This window comes from Callorhinchus milii, unplaced genomic scaffold, assembly GCF_018977255.1.
Source record: "Callorhinchus milii isolate IMCB2004 unplaced genomic scaffold, IMCB_Cmil_1.0 Scaffold1, whole genome shotgun sequence".
Classification (NCBI taxonomy): Eukaryota; Metazoa; Chordata; class Chondrichthyes; order Chimaeriformes; family Callorhinchidae; genus Callorhinchus; species Callorhinchus milii.
In genome coordinates, this window is record NW_024704742.1 from 85,465,522 (window position 1) to 85,480,208 (window position 14,687).

The 14,687-nt window shown below is 44.6% G+C and overlaps 1 protein-coding gene across 2 annotated transcripts in view; it reads right to left on the reverse strand.

Moving 5' to 3' along the window:
* aco1 (aconitase 1, soluble) overlaps positions 1-12,642 on the reverse strand; it is a 30,434-nt gene extending 17,792 nt beyond the window's left edge. Inside the window, exons 1-6 of one of the 2 annotated variants that reach the window (XM_042332667.1) lie at positions 12,526-12,642; positions 10,107-10,244; positions 7,181-7,308; positions 4,973-5,141; positions 3,351-3,488; positions 682-751 (exon numbers count right to left, since the gene is read on the reverse strand). In XM_042332667.1, coding sequence (XP_042188601.1) covers positions 682-751; positions 3,351-3,488; positions 4,973-5,141; positions 7,181-7,277 — 474 coding nt within the window. In that variant the 5' untranslated portion in view covers positions 7,278-7,308; positions 10,107-10,244; positions 12,526-12,642. The remainder of the gene's footprint in view (positions 1-681; positions 752-3,350; positions 3,489-4,972; positions 5,142-7,180; positions 7,309-10,106; positions 10,245-12,525) is intronic. The other variant, XM_042332661.1, reaches the window with a different exon arrangement.
* Positions 12,643-14,687: the final 2,045 nt, after the last annotated feature.

Here is a 14,687-nt window from a genome sequence, read left to right on the forward strand (position 1 = left end):
GTATGCTTCTCACAGCAAGAGTCTCTAAATAACAAGTAGGAGAAAGAAATAATTTGCCCTCCCTGATCTGGAACATAAGAATATAAGAACATAAGAATTGCTAGATGAAAGAAGACTAAGGTCCACCCAGTTCGCTTTCCACCATCCTGGTAGTCGCAAGTACATGTCATGTCCCAAACTATATATTGTATCCCAGGATCTATTTAGTTTGTTCTTCAAAGAATCAACACTTTCTGCTTCCATCGCAGACACAAATTATTGTACTATTATTTCACGGCAGTCTAATAATAACTTCAAGTGACTTCTCTTCCTACGGACATTTTTGCACATTTTTATCAAGTATTTTGATCAACTATCAACCCTAAATACTTGAAGGAAGGAAACAGATTAAGGGAAGGCATGATAATGCATTAGGGTTTGTATGGCTGTCAAATGCTGATGTAAAAAACACTTGACAACAGCTGGTGAGTATTGTCCATTATGTCTATTTTCAGCCACTATTGGAGCTGAGAGCGAGTTGGAGCTCTGGTTCTTTGACTCCTACCAAGAGGGAGGAGAGCTTGTATATTTTGAGACTGGAACTTGGTGAAAGATAGCAGAATATTCCAGTCAATTTCTGGCTCAATTACAACAGCAGCAATGGAAGCATTTTGCTATAAAACTTCATACAAAATATCATACCTTTAAAAACTCAAATCTCTCCTTGTTTCGCTCAAATTCAATTTCTTCATTTTTCTGTAAGCTGTCCACCCTGGAAAAAAATCAGAATTAGAGGATAAGGCTCCAAAGAGTTTCAGCACTGAAATGGATATCCTATATTTCACAGGGTGTCTTCAAAGTCTTGTTACCCTTGTTACAAAAAAGTGATATGAGACTACGGAGGAGTTGAAACAAGTTGTCAGAGATGCATTTCACCTCATCAGTCAATCATGTGATGGAAGATGTCGCACCGAAAATGGCGACGGATCATTATCTGCCATGAAAATGATGGCGCTCACACACACTGATGCTCTGGATGTCTAAATACAGTTAAACACTTGTACTGAATACAATTAAGTATTTCTAAATACAATCATCATCATTCTTCCACATGTTTCAGTTGTTTGTCAGTGCACTGTAGACAAAAAACATGGGGATATCAGGACTTTGTGGAGTCCGTGTAGTTTAATAAGTAAATATGATTTTGAAGGAAGGAGGTGCAATTTTAAAAAAGGAGTCTTTTTTCTTAATCTTGTAAAAAAAGAAACAACTTTCATGAATCAGCGAATTGTTACTGCTAAAGACTAGTGCTTGTTCTGTATGGCCTTGAGTACTTGTGAGTACTCAGAACGTAATGCCTTAGATCAGGGTGATCCAACTACCGGCCCATGGGCCGATTTCAACTGGACCCCCTCCCTCCATTTTATCTGGCCCATCTGATCCCATAACCCGTAAATATTGTTAGGTTTCTAGAAGGGAAACACAAAAATACTGCTTATGCAGGCAGCCCTTGGACGTTTCTCATAGGGCATCCGGCCCTCAGCACCCAAATGGTTGCACACCCTCCCTGAGATCAAGAATTGGCCCATCAACAATATCAGACAAAACACAACAATCTATAAAACTCCACTTTGATTATTTTCTTAATAACAGAATAGTAAACTGTAAATCATACTTGTTATATCACAACAAGGATCTATATTACTGGGGTCCAATTTATCCTGTCAGCAGCACTTTATAATTAAATGGGCACATTATCCTACTTTACAGTTTCCCTAAGAAATTATTTTCACTTCATAGCAACAAACATCAAAGAGAGTCAGCTATCTGGGGAAAAAAAACACAATCAGCAATTCCATGGATCAGGTCTATAAAAAAAGCTTAATGTTAAGGAAGCCTTGGTCATGCAAATCCAAACAAAAATCACTATAAATAGATGAAACGGAATGAGAAAACTGACCGTGTTTATGTGAATACGAAACAGATGGTCACAATTTCAAGGAGAAATAATGACATAAGCACTTCACTAATCTAAATAGAGATCCATCCCACGGAACTGGACAACTTGTGACCCGACACAGAAACAACATTTGATCCGTTGGTGCCTATGCATCCAACTCAAACATCTGCAGGTCCATATACAATTCAAAAATAGCATCTCTGGGGTTATAAGTGCATGTTTTTTTTCCCCTCCTTTTTCATTTCCAGACTGGGGACCAAATATTCAATCCAAAAAAGAAATTACCCGATACTTCATGCATGTTGTATTTCACACAAGATATGTACATTTATTTTGAAGGACAGTTATACAGTGCGTAACAAAGAGCTACAAGCAAACCATAAAGCAGTTACAGGAACATGGTTCAGATAACAGTAAAAATCCTTCAGAGCATCGCTGAATTTTCTAAAATGAAATGAACTAAAGTAATTCACTAAAGTTGGAATAAACATGAGGGTGACTCACACTCAATAGAATGATGCCCAAGTGATAGACGATGGGCTATAAGGAACACCTAGGTAAGATAAAGCTCTTCAGCTTTGAACAGTAAATTCTCAGAGGAGAGCTTCAAGAAATGCAAGATATTACATGAGTAAACAAGGAACAAGAGAACTCAGGTTCAAGAGCAATTTCATGACATTTCTTAATTTAATTTAATGCATAGGGCAATCAACGACTAGAACAAGTTACCCAGAAGGGTGATTGAGGGAAAGAAACTGGTCTCATTTAAGAAACAGCATTATGCTATAACTGGAATATGACAGGCTGGGTATTCTGGACGGATGATAACAAATTGGTTCCAATAGCCTGGATGAGCTAGACCCTCAGTGTCTACCAATCAAACTCTCTTGCGTGATTATACTGTAAGACTCCACAATACAATGCAAGTTAAATTTATAAACCGTTTATCAGAATGGGAGGACATCTCAAAGCACTTAACACTGCTGGCTGAGCATCCAAGATTGGGTGGAAGTCAAAGGGGGTACGAAAGGGAAAGATGACCAAAAGGTTGGACAAAGAGACAAGACGTGAGGTAGACTTTGATAAAGGTGAGGGAAGGAGCGATTCGGAAGGACTCTGGGCTGGAGTTCAAGAGATGGGGAAAGATGGCTAATGGTGCGTTAGGTAGGATGGGGGACATGAAGCATAATCCGTTGAATAATGAGCACTATAAACAAACTGGATAATTTACAGAAATAAAATCACATTCGGGCATTGAATTTAATGGCAAAGGTAATAGCTGGTCACTAATCAGAGGAGCTACCTTGTTGATTAAAAGTTAAAATAATAAATCATAGTCTATTGCTAACTTTCAAAATAGGTAATACATATATAAACAACATTATAATGGCATTTGATTATTAGAACTTACCTCCTGTTAAAATCTACTTGAATAGAGTGATCAATAACCAGGTCTGCAGGGCAAATGGGATTTATCTTCTCTGGATTTCCACCTAGTTTTTTCACAGCATCACGCATCGCAGCAAAATCGACCACCGCAGGCACACCTCTGTGGATAAAGTGAATATTCATCAATCTTCATATAGATTGTCTACCATCAAAAAAACTCAGGACCCTTCCCTTTGTACTTCAAAAATGTTACCAATAGATTGCAAACTCTCCAGGTCCCAGGTGCATGACCTGCTTTTTGGGGATGTCTGCAAAAACAGCACATTATAAAAATCACAGGACCCAAAATGCTACAATAACCTTTCTACTACTGGGAGACCTGATTTACAGCTGGCTTTCAGTGAAAAAACAGCTACATCATTAGATGTACCCAAGGCCTTTGTGCCTTTCTTGCCTTTATGACTGTGTTAAATACGATCTTTAATCGGAAAACTGGTTTTCTGCAGGTCTTTTTAAAAAAGTTTATGTGAAGTCAACTCGAAAGTTCTCGGATCGTTTTGGGCAAGAACGTGACTCCGAGGGCATATCTGCTGATTGGGGTCCCTGAGGGAGATGCACCTTATGTCCTGAGATGTAATTTCCGCTGCCAGTTTTCTGATTAATTTTTAAGCGCTCTGAGACGCTTAAAACGGCGTGGAGGGCGCTATATAAATCCAAGTTGTTGTTGTTGATAAGTAATTTTTCAACCCCACTTGTATCTGTCATAGCTTCATTCTTTTATTCTTCTTATCCCCAGCCAACATTACTATCATACCATATCATTGGTATATTCACTCACAAAATAGTCACTGCAATTTACAGTAAAATCCAGTGAAGTTCTTTGAGATGTGCTCCCGAAAGGCACTGTACCAAATGTCAGAATTATCACATCAAATACTAAACAGAGAGTGGTAAAATGCCTCAGGACCAGAAATCTTTAAAATTATCACACATAAAGTAATTATGATTTCATTTAAATGATTTTAATGTCAAGTTCAACTCAACCATACTCTGCATTTCTTTTGGCTTTTTTATACAAATGCTTTCACATTGATTTGTATTTTAGGAATTTGTGATAAGGGTCAAAATTTAAGGCAAGACAAAAATCCATATAGGATAGACAATGTTGCAACTTTTTTAAAAATCTATGTATAAAGCCCATCCACAAAGGTTTTGTTTAAAGTAGAACACAGTTCAGGCAATAGAAAAGCAACAGCTGTGATTGACATTGCCTAAGCCATCAACCGATCCAAGTCTAAATCTTTGAGTAAATCTGTGTTACTAAAACCTCCCAACTAAATTGACAAACAGAAAAAGTGATATTTAGAAGTTAATACAGCAATAATACTTGCATTTGATATAGCGCCTCATCATGTCGTTGAGACGTTTCTAAGCTCTTCACTGAATATACTGTAAAGTGAACTGATATTTTGTATATTTTGTGGGCAAAACACGGCAGCCAATTGCGCACAGCAGTGTCTCACAAACAGTCATGGATTTAGTGACCAGTTTATTATTATTAACAAAATGCAAAATACTGCACATGCTGGAAATCTGAAACAAAAACAGAAGTCACTGAAAATTATTATTATAAGTTACACTTACGTGAAGTCCTGCAAGATGACACGGGCAGGTTTAAAAGGCACTTCAACATTTTTGTGTTGGGTCACCTTCCAGTTCAATATGTTTTCCACATCGTCTTTCTTCACAAGAAAACCATCACAGTTTCTGACAGCCGCTTCTAGAAGCACTCGGATAGAGAATGGCAAACGTGCTATAAGGGGGAAAGAAGATTAAAGGAATCAAATTGGTTTAAAATAAATGCAGGATCAAAGTTACAGAGGCAGTAGAATAGTCTTTCAGAGCCAGTTGACAAGTAGGTTGGCATTGGAATTGGGCATCCTCAAGTGAGAATCGAAAGAGAAGGTCTGTTCTTTTCCTGTCCATTCAAAGCAATATTGCTGGTTTGATACCCACTAGATTAATTCTGAAAGCAGATCATTAAGCCTTTCATTTGATACAGCACCAATAATAAATATAGAACTTAAAAAACTTCCCAAGCGCTTCACGGGTTAATTGCTGTGAAACGAGGGACGGTGTATATGTCGGCAAATATGCCTACAATGACCTCTCTAGACAGAGAATTCATTGTGGATGTTTAGGCCTTCCAATGTTCCAAATGTGAACATTATACTTACCAGATTGAAACTTTGAGCAGGTCAGTCTGTCTATGCTAAATACCTACTCTGAAATGTTTGGGCTATAGGGTGTTCACAAAGCCTTGTCAGCACCCCACCCACCCCTATTTTTTTTCTTACAATGAATTTCTGTTGCAGATGAGTCAAGTGTAACAATATCTGACACCAGTGACTTCCTCGTCACTCCATCCATGTTACTGAAGATGTCGCACACAGTATGGAGACGGATCATTATCTGCCATGAAAATGATGGCGCTCACACACACTGATCCTCTGGATGCTTAAATATAGTTAAACACTTGTACTGAATAGAATTAAGTACTTCTAGATATAATTATCATCATTCTTCCACTTTTCAGTTGTTGGTCAGTGCACTGTAGAGAAAAAACATGGGGGTAACAGGACTTTAAACACCTTGTACAATCGTACAACAGATTCATCTGATGATTTAACTGCGGTGATTTGTTTTGATTCGCTAAATGTTTTAAATTAAAGAAATATTCCAGCAATCTATTTAGTCAAGGTAAACTATAAAATCCATTTCTACTTTCTTTTTCATAACACATCTGTTAGGGCATGAAGTAAAGAACACTATGAATTTTGTTTCAACTCTGCTGTTTCAGCAATTTAATACTGCTCATTTTTCAGCACTGAAATAAAATGAACAGTGGTCTCTTTCAGTATATTGCAATTAGAATCTGCTTATATACCTCTTCCTCAGCTACTCGGTTATAGCAGGCTCCACAAAGAGTCATTCGAGTCATCAGATTTGGCTTTAAATATGTATTGGCTAGGATTTGAGACATTCCACAGCAAAATCTCCAACAATTTTTTGCATGAAATTGCCATTCAACACTTTAGCAAGCTCAGCAGTTCAAGCTTTAACTGAAGTATTAATCAGAATATGAATTGATTTTGAGGTTATAATTTAGCAAAGCTCTGCAATGAACGACAATAATTTGTCGAGGCTTTTGGACCTCTTCCCATCGAGGGTATTCAAACGGCTTATTGTTAATCTGGGTAGCGCACTCACAAAATAGCCCAGTCCTAACACAAATAACAAGGATCAAGATGCTGATCTTGAGACATTACAAGAGCTCTGGCAAACACATCAGTGAGCTACAATAAGAAACCCAAAAGAACTGAAAGACAATTTCATAATAAAATATTTACAGCAACACTACTTTGTTATCCTCTTCGAGTCACTAATTAGTGAAAAAAATGTTCTGCATTATTGAGGGTTAGAATCACATCGTAAGATGTCGTAAGATTGTTGGAACTACAGTATATTGAGCTTCTCAAAATTATGCAGAGAAAATTTTGAAACAGCAAAAAAAATAAAAATGTAGTTTAAAATGAGGGATATACCCCTAAAAATTGTACTTGACAGATAGAAAAATGCCATAAATGTTGGATAAATGAAACCTGCCAAATATTTATTCCTTCACATTATGATTTTGCGTTCATCAAAGCTAAGGAAGTCAGAACTGGTGATTGAAAGCTTTTCCTACTTTTTACACCATGTGTCAAGATTAAACATGCCTGGCTCATGTAGAGAAAAAAAATCACTTACTGGACCAGCGACACTTCAACAAGAGCAGCTGGCCTTCCTTACCATATCTGGCGTCTTTTAAACTGCTGATATTGTAGAACTTCTTTTCCTTTATGTTAGGATCCAGGGATTCCACAAGGTCAGAGTATGGGTTACTCATGGTTTTCGGAAGCACGGTGGAGAAGAATCACCTAAAAAATACACATATTTAAACTTTAATTCCTTTGAAATAACATGCCTGCACAATGAAGTTACAAATAGTTCAGAATAGAACCCCTCCCTGGGGAAGGTGGGTAGGAAGATGGTAATAGAGGACATGTCATAACATACAAAATGATTGGTTCTGGAAAGCCATGTTATAATAATAATCCTTGTATTTGATACATCATGTCATGGGAACGTCTCAAAATGCTTCACAGGATTTCACTGTAAAATGTAGTGGCTGTGTATTTATTGGTAAATGACAATATACAATATTAATTTCTTATAATTCTAGAATCGCAGAATAATTGCTATAATATTCTCACTAATCATTTGATACTGCATATTATCACAGACTCAATCATTTACTGTATCTATCAACAAGAGGTTGCTACCCAAGATAGAATGCACTGAATAGTGTCTGCCACAATATCATTTACCGTACTGGCAAAAAAAAGCCACTTTCTCTGAGAGATCAAACAATTTTTTGCATGCACTGCAAAAAATGATATAGAAACTGTTATATTCATGTAAAGGTTAATACTACAATCGTTTCAGACAACAATTTATGACATCTGATTCCTTGATACAAGGCTACCTAACTGCTAATATCTATTGTCTCATATGCAGACGGGGAACATCTGAACACTACATATACAGTTAACTGACTGGATTCCCAGGGGCACCATCTTATTACAAAGCTTGCGTTTTGGGAACAGATAATAAACTGGTGGTACTCGTGAATGCACCATTGGCCCCCATAATGGACATATAGCTAGAAGAGTTGATGAAAGCAAACACCAGCCATTACAAGTATCACTGCTAGCCAGTAAGGTATTTTACCCGCAAGCCGACAGAAGCCGAGGGGTCTCAAATCTGCAGTCGGAAACTGCTACAACTTAACCAGAAAAACACAATATTATTGCTCCTTCAGCTAAGACTACCCTATCCTTTGGGTATTGGTTAACAACAGTCACGAGAAGAATCATGACCTTTTCAGTGACATATCTACGAACCCAACAATTCCCACTGATGAGCCATGTAGAGTGGTTCAAATTCCCCTTGAAATAGTCTGGACCTTCCTGTCAACTTGAGTCAACTTCACTTATCCATCGCCAGTCATGTTTACTTGCAGCTAGATTGACCCCAAATAGGATAGTTACTCTTTGATCATAACAAACAACATTTTGAAAGCTTTGAGACATCTCGGAGATGTGAAAAGTGCTATATCAAATGCAAGGATTATTATTATTTTAAAGATTATGTCTGTACATTTTAATATACATAGTCAACTCCAATGATTACATTTTCATGTATTGAGTAGGAAGTTACATTATTTCCTAAACTGGCCGACTCAGACAATTCATTCGCATCAATTCATTGATATTTTGAACACTATAAAAATGAAACTATAGTATTGTGATCCCGATCTGAACAAAGTTTGCTCATTTTAGCCAGAATTAGATCAGAAATCTCACGCTTGGGAGGGTTTCAGGACATGATCATATAGGATTACCATCAATCCTGCCTGAAAGTATAGGTGTGGGGAAATCAAATGAGAACATGATGGGGCTAGTATGATAATCCCTTTCCTGGGAATGAACGTGGTTAGGAGGGCAACTCGAACCCATGCTACTCAACACTAAATAGTGACTTCAAGCAAGAGTGCAGAAAAGGGAAGATTAAAAAAGTAGAGCTACAAGTTAAACTGGAATAGGTTTGATCTGCATAAATCATGTAAGTCGTTACATCCACCCAAGTCCCATTCAATTACCTATTAAATCCACTTAAATGTATATGCACTAGTCGTATTAATCACGGTGTAACACTTTGTAACACTGATAACGAACGGGCCGCGACCGAACTTACTGGCTGCCAGATCAAAACTTTGTTTCCCGCGCCTACCTCAAACAGAACATCCCGCGTGTCCCTACACTTTCTGCACCCTCCCTCCTGGGGTGCAACGTTAACATCATCATTGTGCACAGCAGCTGGGGTGGGGTGGGGGGGGTGCAGTTCAGCTCCAAGCAGACCCACTCGCAGCCCTCACACCAGAGGATAGTCAGGGCAGTGACCCATCGTGGGGCTGAGTTAACATCATAAACCAGGTTAGAAAATCAAAGTTCAGTATCTCAGGTTTGGTTGTGTTACACACTTGAAAGTTCAAGTCAGCATTTGCAACTGTTTCGCAAATCTATATATAATGTGACCCACTTCTAGAAAATTATTATCCTTTCAAGATATACAGAATTACTGTACTCCTCAACAATTACTTTTTTGACGTGGTAGATCCAAGGCAAATGTTTGGAACAAAAGTGCAACGAGAATTATTTCCCTGCGTGCTAGGACTAATGTACAAAGATGACTTGTTCAATACAAAATAAACAGTACATGACTTTCGGTCTCCGGAAAACAAGCTGCAAGCAAACTCCAGCAATAAAACCGGTTTCCAAAACGACTTGAATTACTGTAATGTCCGATAACACAATAGTTTGGATCTGACCTGAAACGTGATAACTGCACCTTTGAAATGCTAATCCAAAATATTTTCTAACGTTGAACCGTACATTACAGTAACTCATGACTGAATAGCAGGAGGTTGCGGATTCAAGCTCCGTGTCAAAACCTGAGCTCAGCATCTCAGCCCAAACTAGTGTGACAAACGTGAAAGTTCACCCAGAGCAGCACTGGGGGAGGTGGTGAGACATCAAACCCACAAACTCAGTGCACTGCCATTCTCCCGGTGCACGCAACAACAAATAAAGGACACTTGTACAATGCACTTCACGTCAGAAAGAAGTCCGAGGGCGCCGGAGCGTCACGATGTTTTGTTCCAGGGCTGGGAGGCCGGGCTCAGGAGACAAGGAGGGTGGCGGTGGGAGGGCGGCCGAAGGCACTGTCAGAGAGGAAGGTCTTTAGACGGGGACTTGAGGGAGGCAAGAGAGCGGGTTAGACAGAGGGACTGTGAGATAGACGCCCCCGACACTCCCCCGGCACAGTCACTCTCACTCACGTACTCACTGACACTCCTCCCGTGCACAACCAGTCACTGAAATTCCCCCCTGCACGCTCAGTCGCTCCCCCTGCACGCTCAGTCGCTCCCCCTGCACGCTCAGTCGCTCCCCCTGCACGCTCAGTCGCTCCCCCTGCACGCTCAGTCGCTCCCCCTGCACGCTCAGTCGCTCCCCCTGCACGCTCAGTCGCTCCCCCTGCACGCTCAGTCGCTCCCCTGCACGCTCAGTCGCTCCCCCTGCACGCTCAGTCGCTCCCCCTGCACGCTCAGTCGCTCCCCCTGCACGCTCAGTCCCCCCTGCACGCTCAGTCGCTCCCCTGCACGCTCAGTCGCTCCCCCTGCACGCTCAGTCGCTCCCCCTGCACGCTCAGTCACTGACACTCCCCCCTCACCCGCACATCCACAGTCATTGACACCTCCGCCCCACACACTCAGTCACTGACACTCTCCCCCCTACACACTCACAGTCACTGACACTCTCCTCTACACACTCAGTCACTGACACTCTCCCCTACACACTCACAGTCAGTGACACTCTCCCCCCTACACACTCACAGTCACTGACACACTCCCCCCTACACACTCAATGACACACTCCCCCCTACACACTCACAGTCACTGACACTCTCCCCCTACACACTCACAGTCACTGACACTCTCCCCCCTACACACTCACAGTCACTGACACTCTCCCCCCTACACACTCACAGTCACTGACACTCTCCCCCTACACACTCACACTCACTGACACTCTCCCCCTACACACTCAGTCAGTGACACTCTCCCCCCTACACACTCAGTCAGTGACACTCTCCCCCCTACACACTCACAGTCAGTGACACTCTCCCCCCTACACACTCACACTCACTGACACTCTCCCCTACACACGCACAGTCAGTGACACTCTCCCCTACACACTCACTGTCACTGACACTCTCCCCCCTACACACTCACTGTCACTGACACTCTCCCCCTACACACTCACACTCACTGACACTCTCCCCCCTACACACTCACAGTCAGTGACACACTCCCCCCTACACACTCACACTCACTGACACTCTCCCCCTACACACTCACAGTCAGTGACACACTCCCCCCTACACACTCACACTCACTGACACTCTCCCCCCTACACACTCACAGTCAGTGACACACTCTCCCCTACACACTCACAGTCAGTGACACACTCCCCCCTACACACTCACAGACACTCTCCCCCTTACACACTCACAGTCAGTGACACACTCCCCCCTACACACTCACACTCACTGACACTCTCCCCCCTACACACGCACAGTCAGTGACACACTCCCCTACACACTCACAGTCAGTGACACACTCTCCCCTACACACTCACAGTCAGTGACACACTCCCCCCTACACACTCACAGTCACTGACACTCTCCCCCTACACACTCACAGTCACTGACACTCTCCCCCCTACACACTCACAGTCACTGACACTCTCCCCCCTACACACTCACAGTCACTGACACACTCCCCCCTACACACTCAGTCAGTGACACACTCCCCCCTACACACTCAGTCAGTGACACTCTCCCCCCTACACACTCACACTCACTGACACACTCCCCCTACACACTCACACTCACTGACACTCTCCCCCCTACACACTCACAGTCACTGACACTCTCCCCCCTACACACTCACAGTCACTGACACTCTCCCCCCTACACACTCAGTCACTGACACTCTCCCCCCTACACACTCACAGTCACTGACACACTCCCCTACACACTCACAGTCACTAACACTCTCCCCCCTACACACTCACAGTCAGTGACACTCTCCCCCCTACACACTCACAGTCAGTGACACACTCCCCTACACACTCACTGTCACTAACACTCTCCCCCCTACACACTCACACTCACTGACACACTCCCCCCTACACACTCAGTCACTGACACACTCCCCCTACACACTCACACTCACTGACACACTCCCCTACACACTCACAGTCACTGACACACTCTCCCCTACACACTCACTGATACTCTCCCCTACACACTCACACTCACAGACACACTCCCCTACACACTCACACTCACTGACACACTCCCCCTACACTGACACTCTCCCTGTCCACTCACAGTCACTGACACACTCCCCTACACACTCACTGACACACTCCCCTACACACTCACTGACACACTCCCTGTACACTCACAGTCAGTGTGTGTGGTTGCGGTGTCGGTAATGGCCGCTGTGAGGGTCGGTGTCCGAGGCCCCGGTCACGAGGTTTATTACTGCTCACACTCTCCACCACAGCCTCCGCACATGCGCAGTCAGTGGATGACGAAGCGGTGACTGTGTCCGCGGCCTCAGGACACGCCCCCTTGTCAATCAACCAGAGGCCGTGGGGTGGACTCGCCCCCTTGTCAATCAACCAGAGGCCTGGGGTGGACACGCCCTCTTGTCAATCAACCAGAGGCCTGGGGTGGACTCGCCCCCTTGTCAATCAACCAGAGCCTGGGGTGGACACGCCCCTCTTGTCAATCAACCAGAGCCTGGGTGGACTCGCCCCTTGTCAATCAACCAGAGGCCTGGGTGGACACGCCCTCTTGTCAATCAACCAGAGGCCTGGGGTGGACACGCCCTCTTGTCAATCAACCAGAGGCCTGGGGTGGACTCGCCCCCTTGTCAATCAACCAGAGGCCTGGGGTGGACACGCCCTCTTGTCAATCAACCAGAGGCCGTGGGTGGACACGCCCCCTTGTCAATCAACCAGAGGCCTGGGGTGGACGCGCCCTCTTGTCAATCAACCAGAGGCCTGGGGTGGACACGCCCTCTTGTCAATCAACCAGAGGCCTGGGGTGGACACGCCTTCTTGTCAATCAACCAGAGACCTGGGGTGAACACGCCCTCTTGTCAATCAACCAGAGGCCTGGGGTGGACACGCCTTCTTGTCAATCAACCAGAGACCTGGGGTGGACACGCCCTCTTGTCAATCAACCAGAGGCCTGGGGTGGACACGCCCTCTTGTCAATCAACCAGAGGCCTGGGTGGACACGCCCTCTTGTCAATCAACCAGAGGCCTGGGGTGGACACGCCCTCTTGTCAATCAACCAGAGGCCTGGGGTGGACACGCCCTCTTGTCAATCAACCAGAGGCCTGGGGTGGACACGCCCTCTTATCAATCAACCAGAGGCCTGGGGTGGACACGCCCTCTTGTCAATCAACCAGAGGCCTGGGGTGGACACGCCCTCTTGTCAATCAACCAGAGGCCTGGGGTGGACACGCCCTGTTGTCAATCAACCAGAGGCCTGGGGTGGACACGCCCTCTTATCAATTAACCAGAGGCCTGGGGTGGACACGCCCTCTTGTCAATCAACCAGAGGCCTGGGGTGGACACGCCCTCTTGTCAATCAACCAGAGGCCTGGGTGGACACGCCCTCTTGTCAATCAACCAGAGGCCTGGGGTGGACACGCCCTCTTGTCAATCAACCAGAGGCCTGGGGTGGACACGCCCTCTTGTCAATCAACCAGAGGCCTGGGGTGGACACGCCCTCTTGTCAATCAACCAGAGGCCTGGGGTGGACACGCCCTCTTGTCAATCAACCAGAGGCCTGGGGTGGACACGCCCTCTTGTCAATCAACCAGAGGCCTGGGGTGGACACGCCCTCTTGTCAATCAACCAGAGGCCTGGGGTGGACACGCCCTCTTGTCAATCAACCAGAGGCCTGGGGTGGACACGCCCTCTTGTCAATCAACCAGAGGCCTGGGGTGGACACGCCCTCTTGTCAATCAACCAGAGGCCTGGGGTGGACACGCCCTCTTGTCAATCAACCAGAGGCCTGGGGTGGACACGCCCTCTTGTCAATCAACCAGAGGCCTGGGGTGGACACGCCCTCTTGTCAATCAACCAGAGGCCTGGGGTGGACACGCCCTCTTGTCAATCAACCAGAGGCCTGGGGTGGACACGCCCTCTTGTCAATCAACCAGAGGCCTGGGGTGGACACGCCCTCTTGTCAATCAACCAGAGGCCTGGGGTGGACACGCCCTCTTGTCAATCAACCAGAGGCCTGGGGTGGACACGCCCTCTTGTCAATCAACCAGAGGCCTGGGGTGGACACGCCTTCTTGTCAATCAACCAGAGGCCTGGGGTGGACACGCCCTCTTGTCAATCAACCAGAGGCTGGCTCAGGCTGGCAGTGGTGACACCACACCAGGGCAATCCCACCACCACCACCTGGTGTTGTCGCTAGGATTGGAAATTTGTTTGGGCACTGACACCCCAAATGGAGTCATTCGCTCTACGGCTGTTTGTGGGACATTGCTGTGCACAATTGGCTGTCGTGTTTCACCCACATAATCCACAGTCAGGCCACT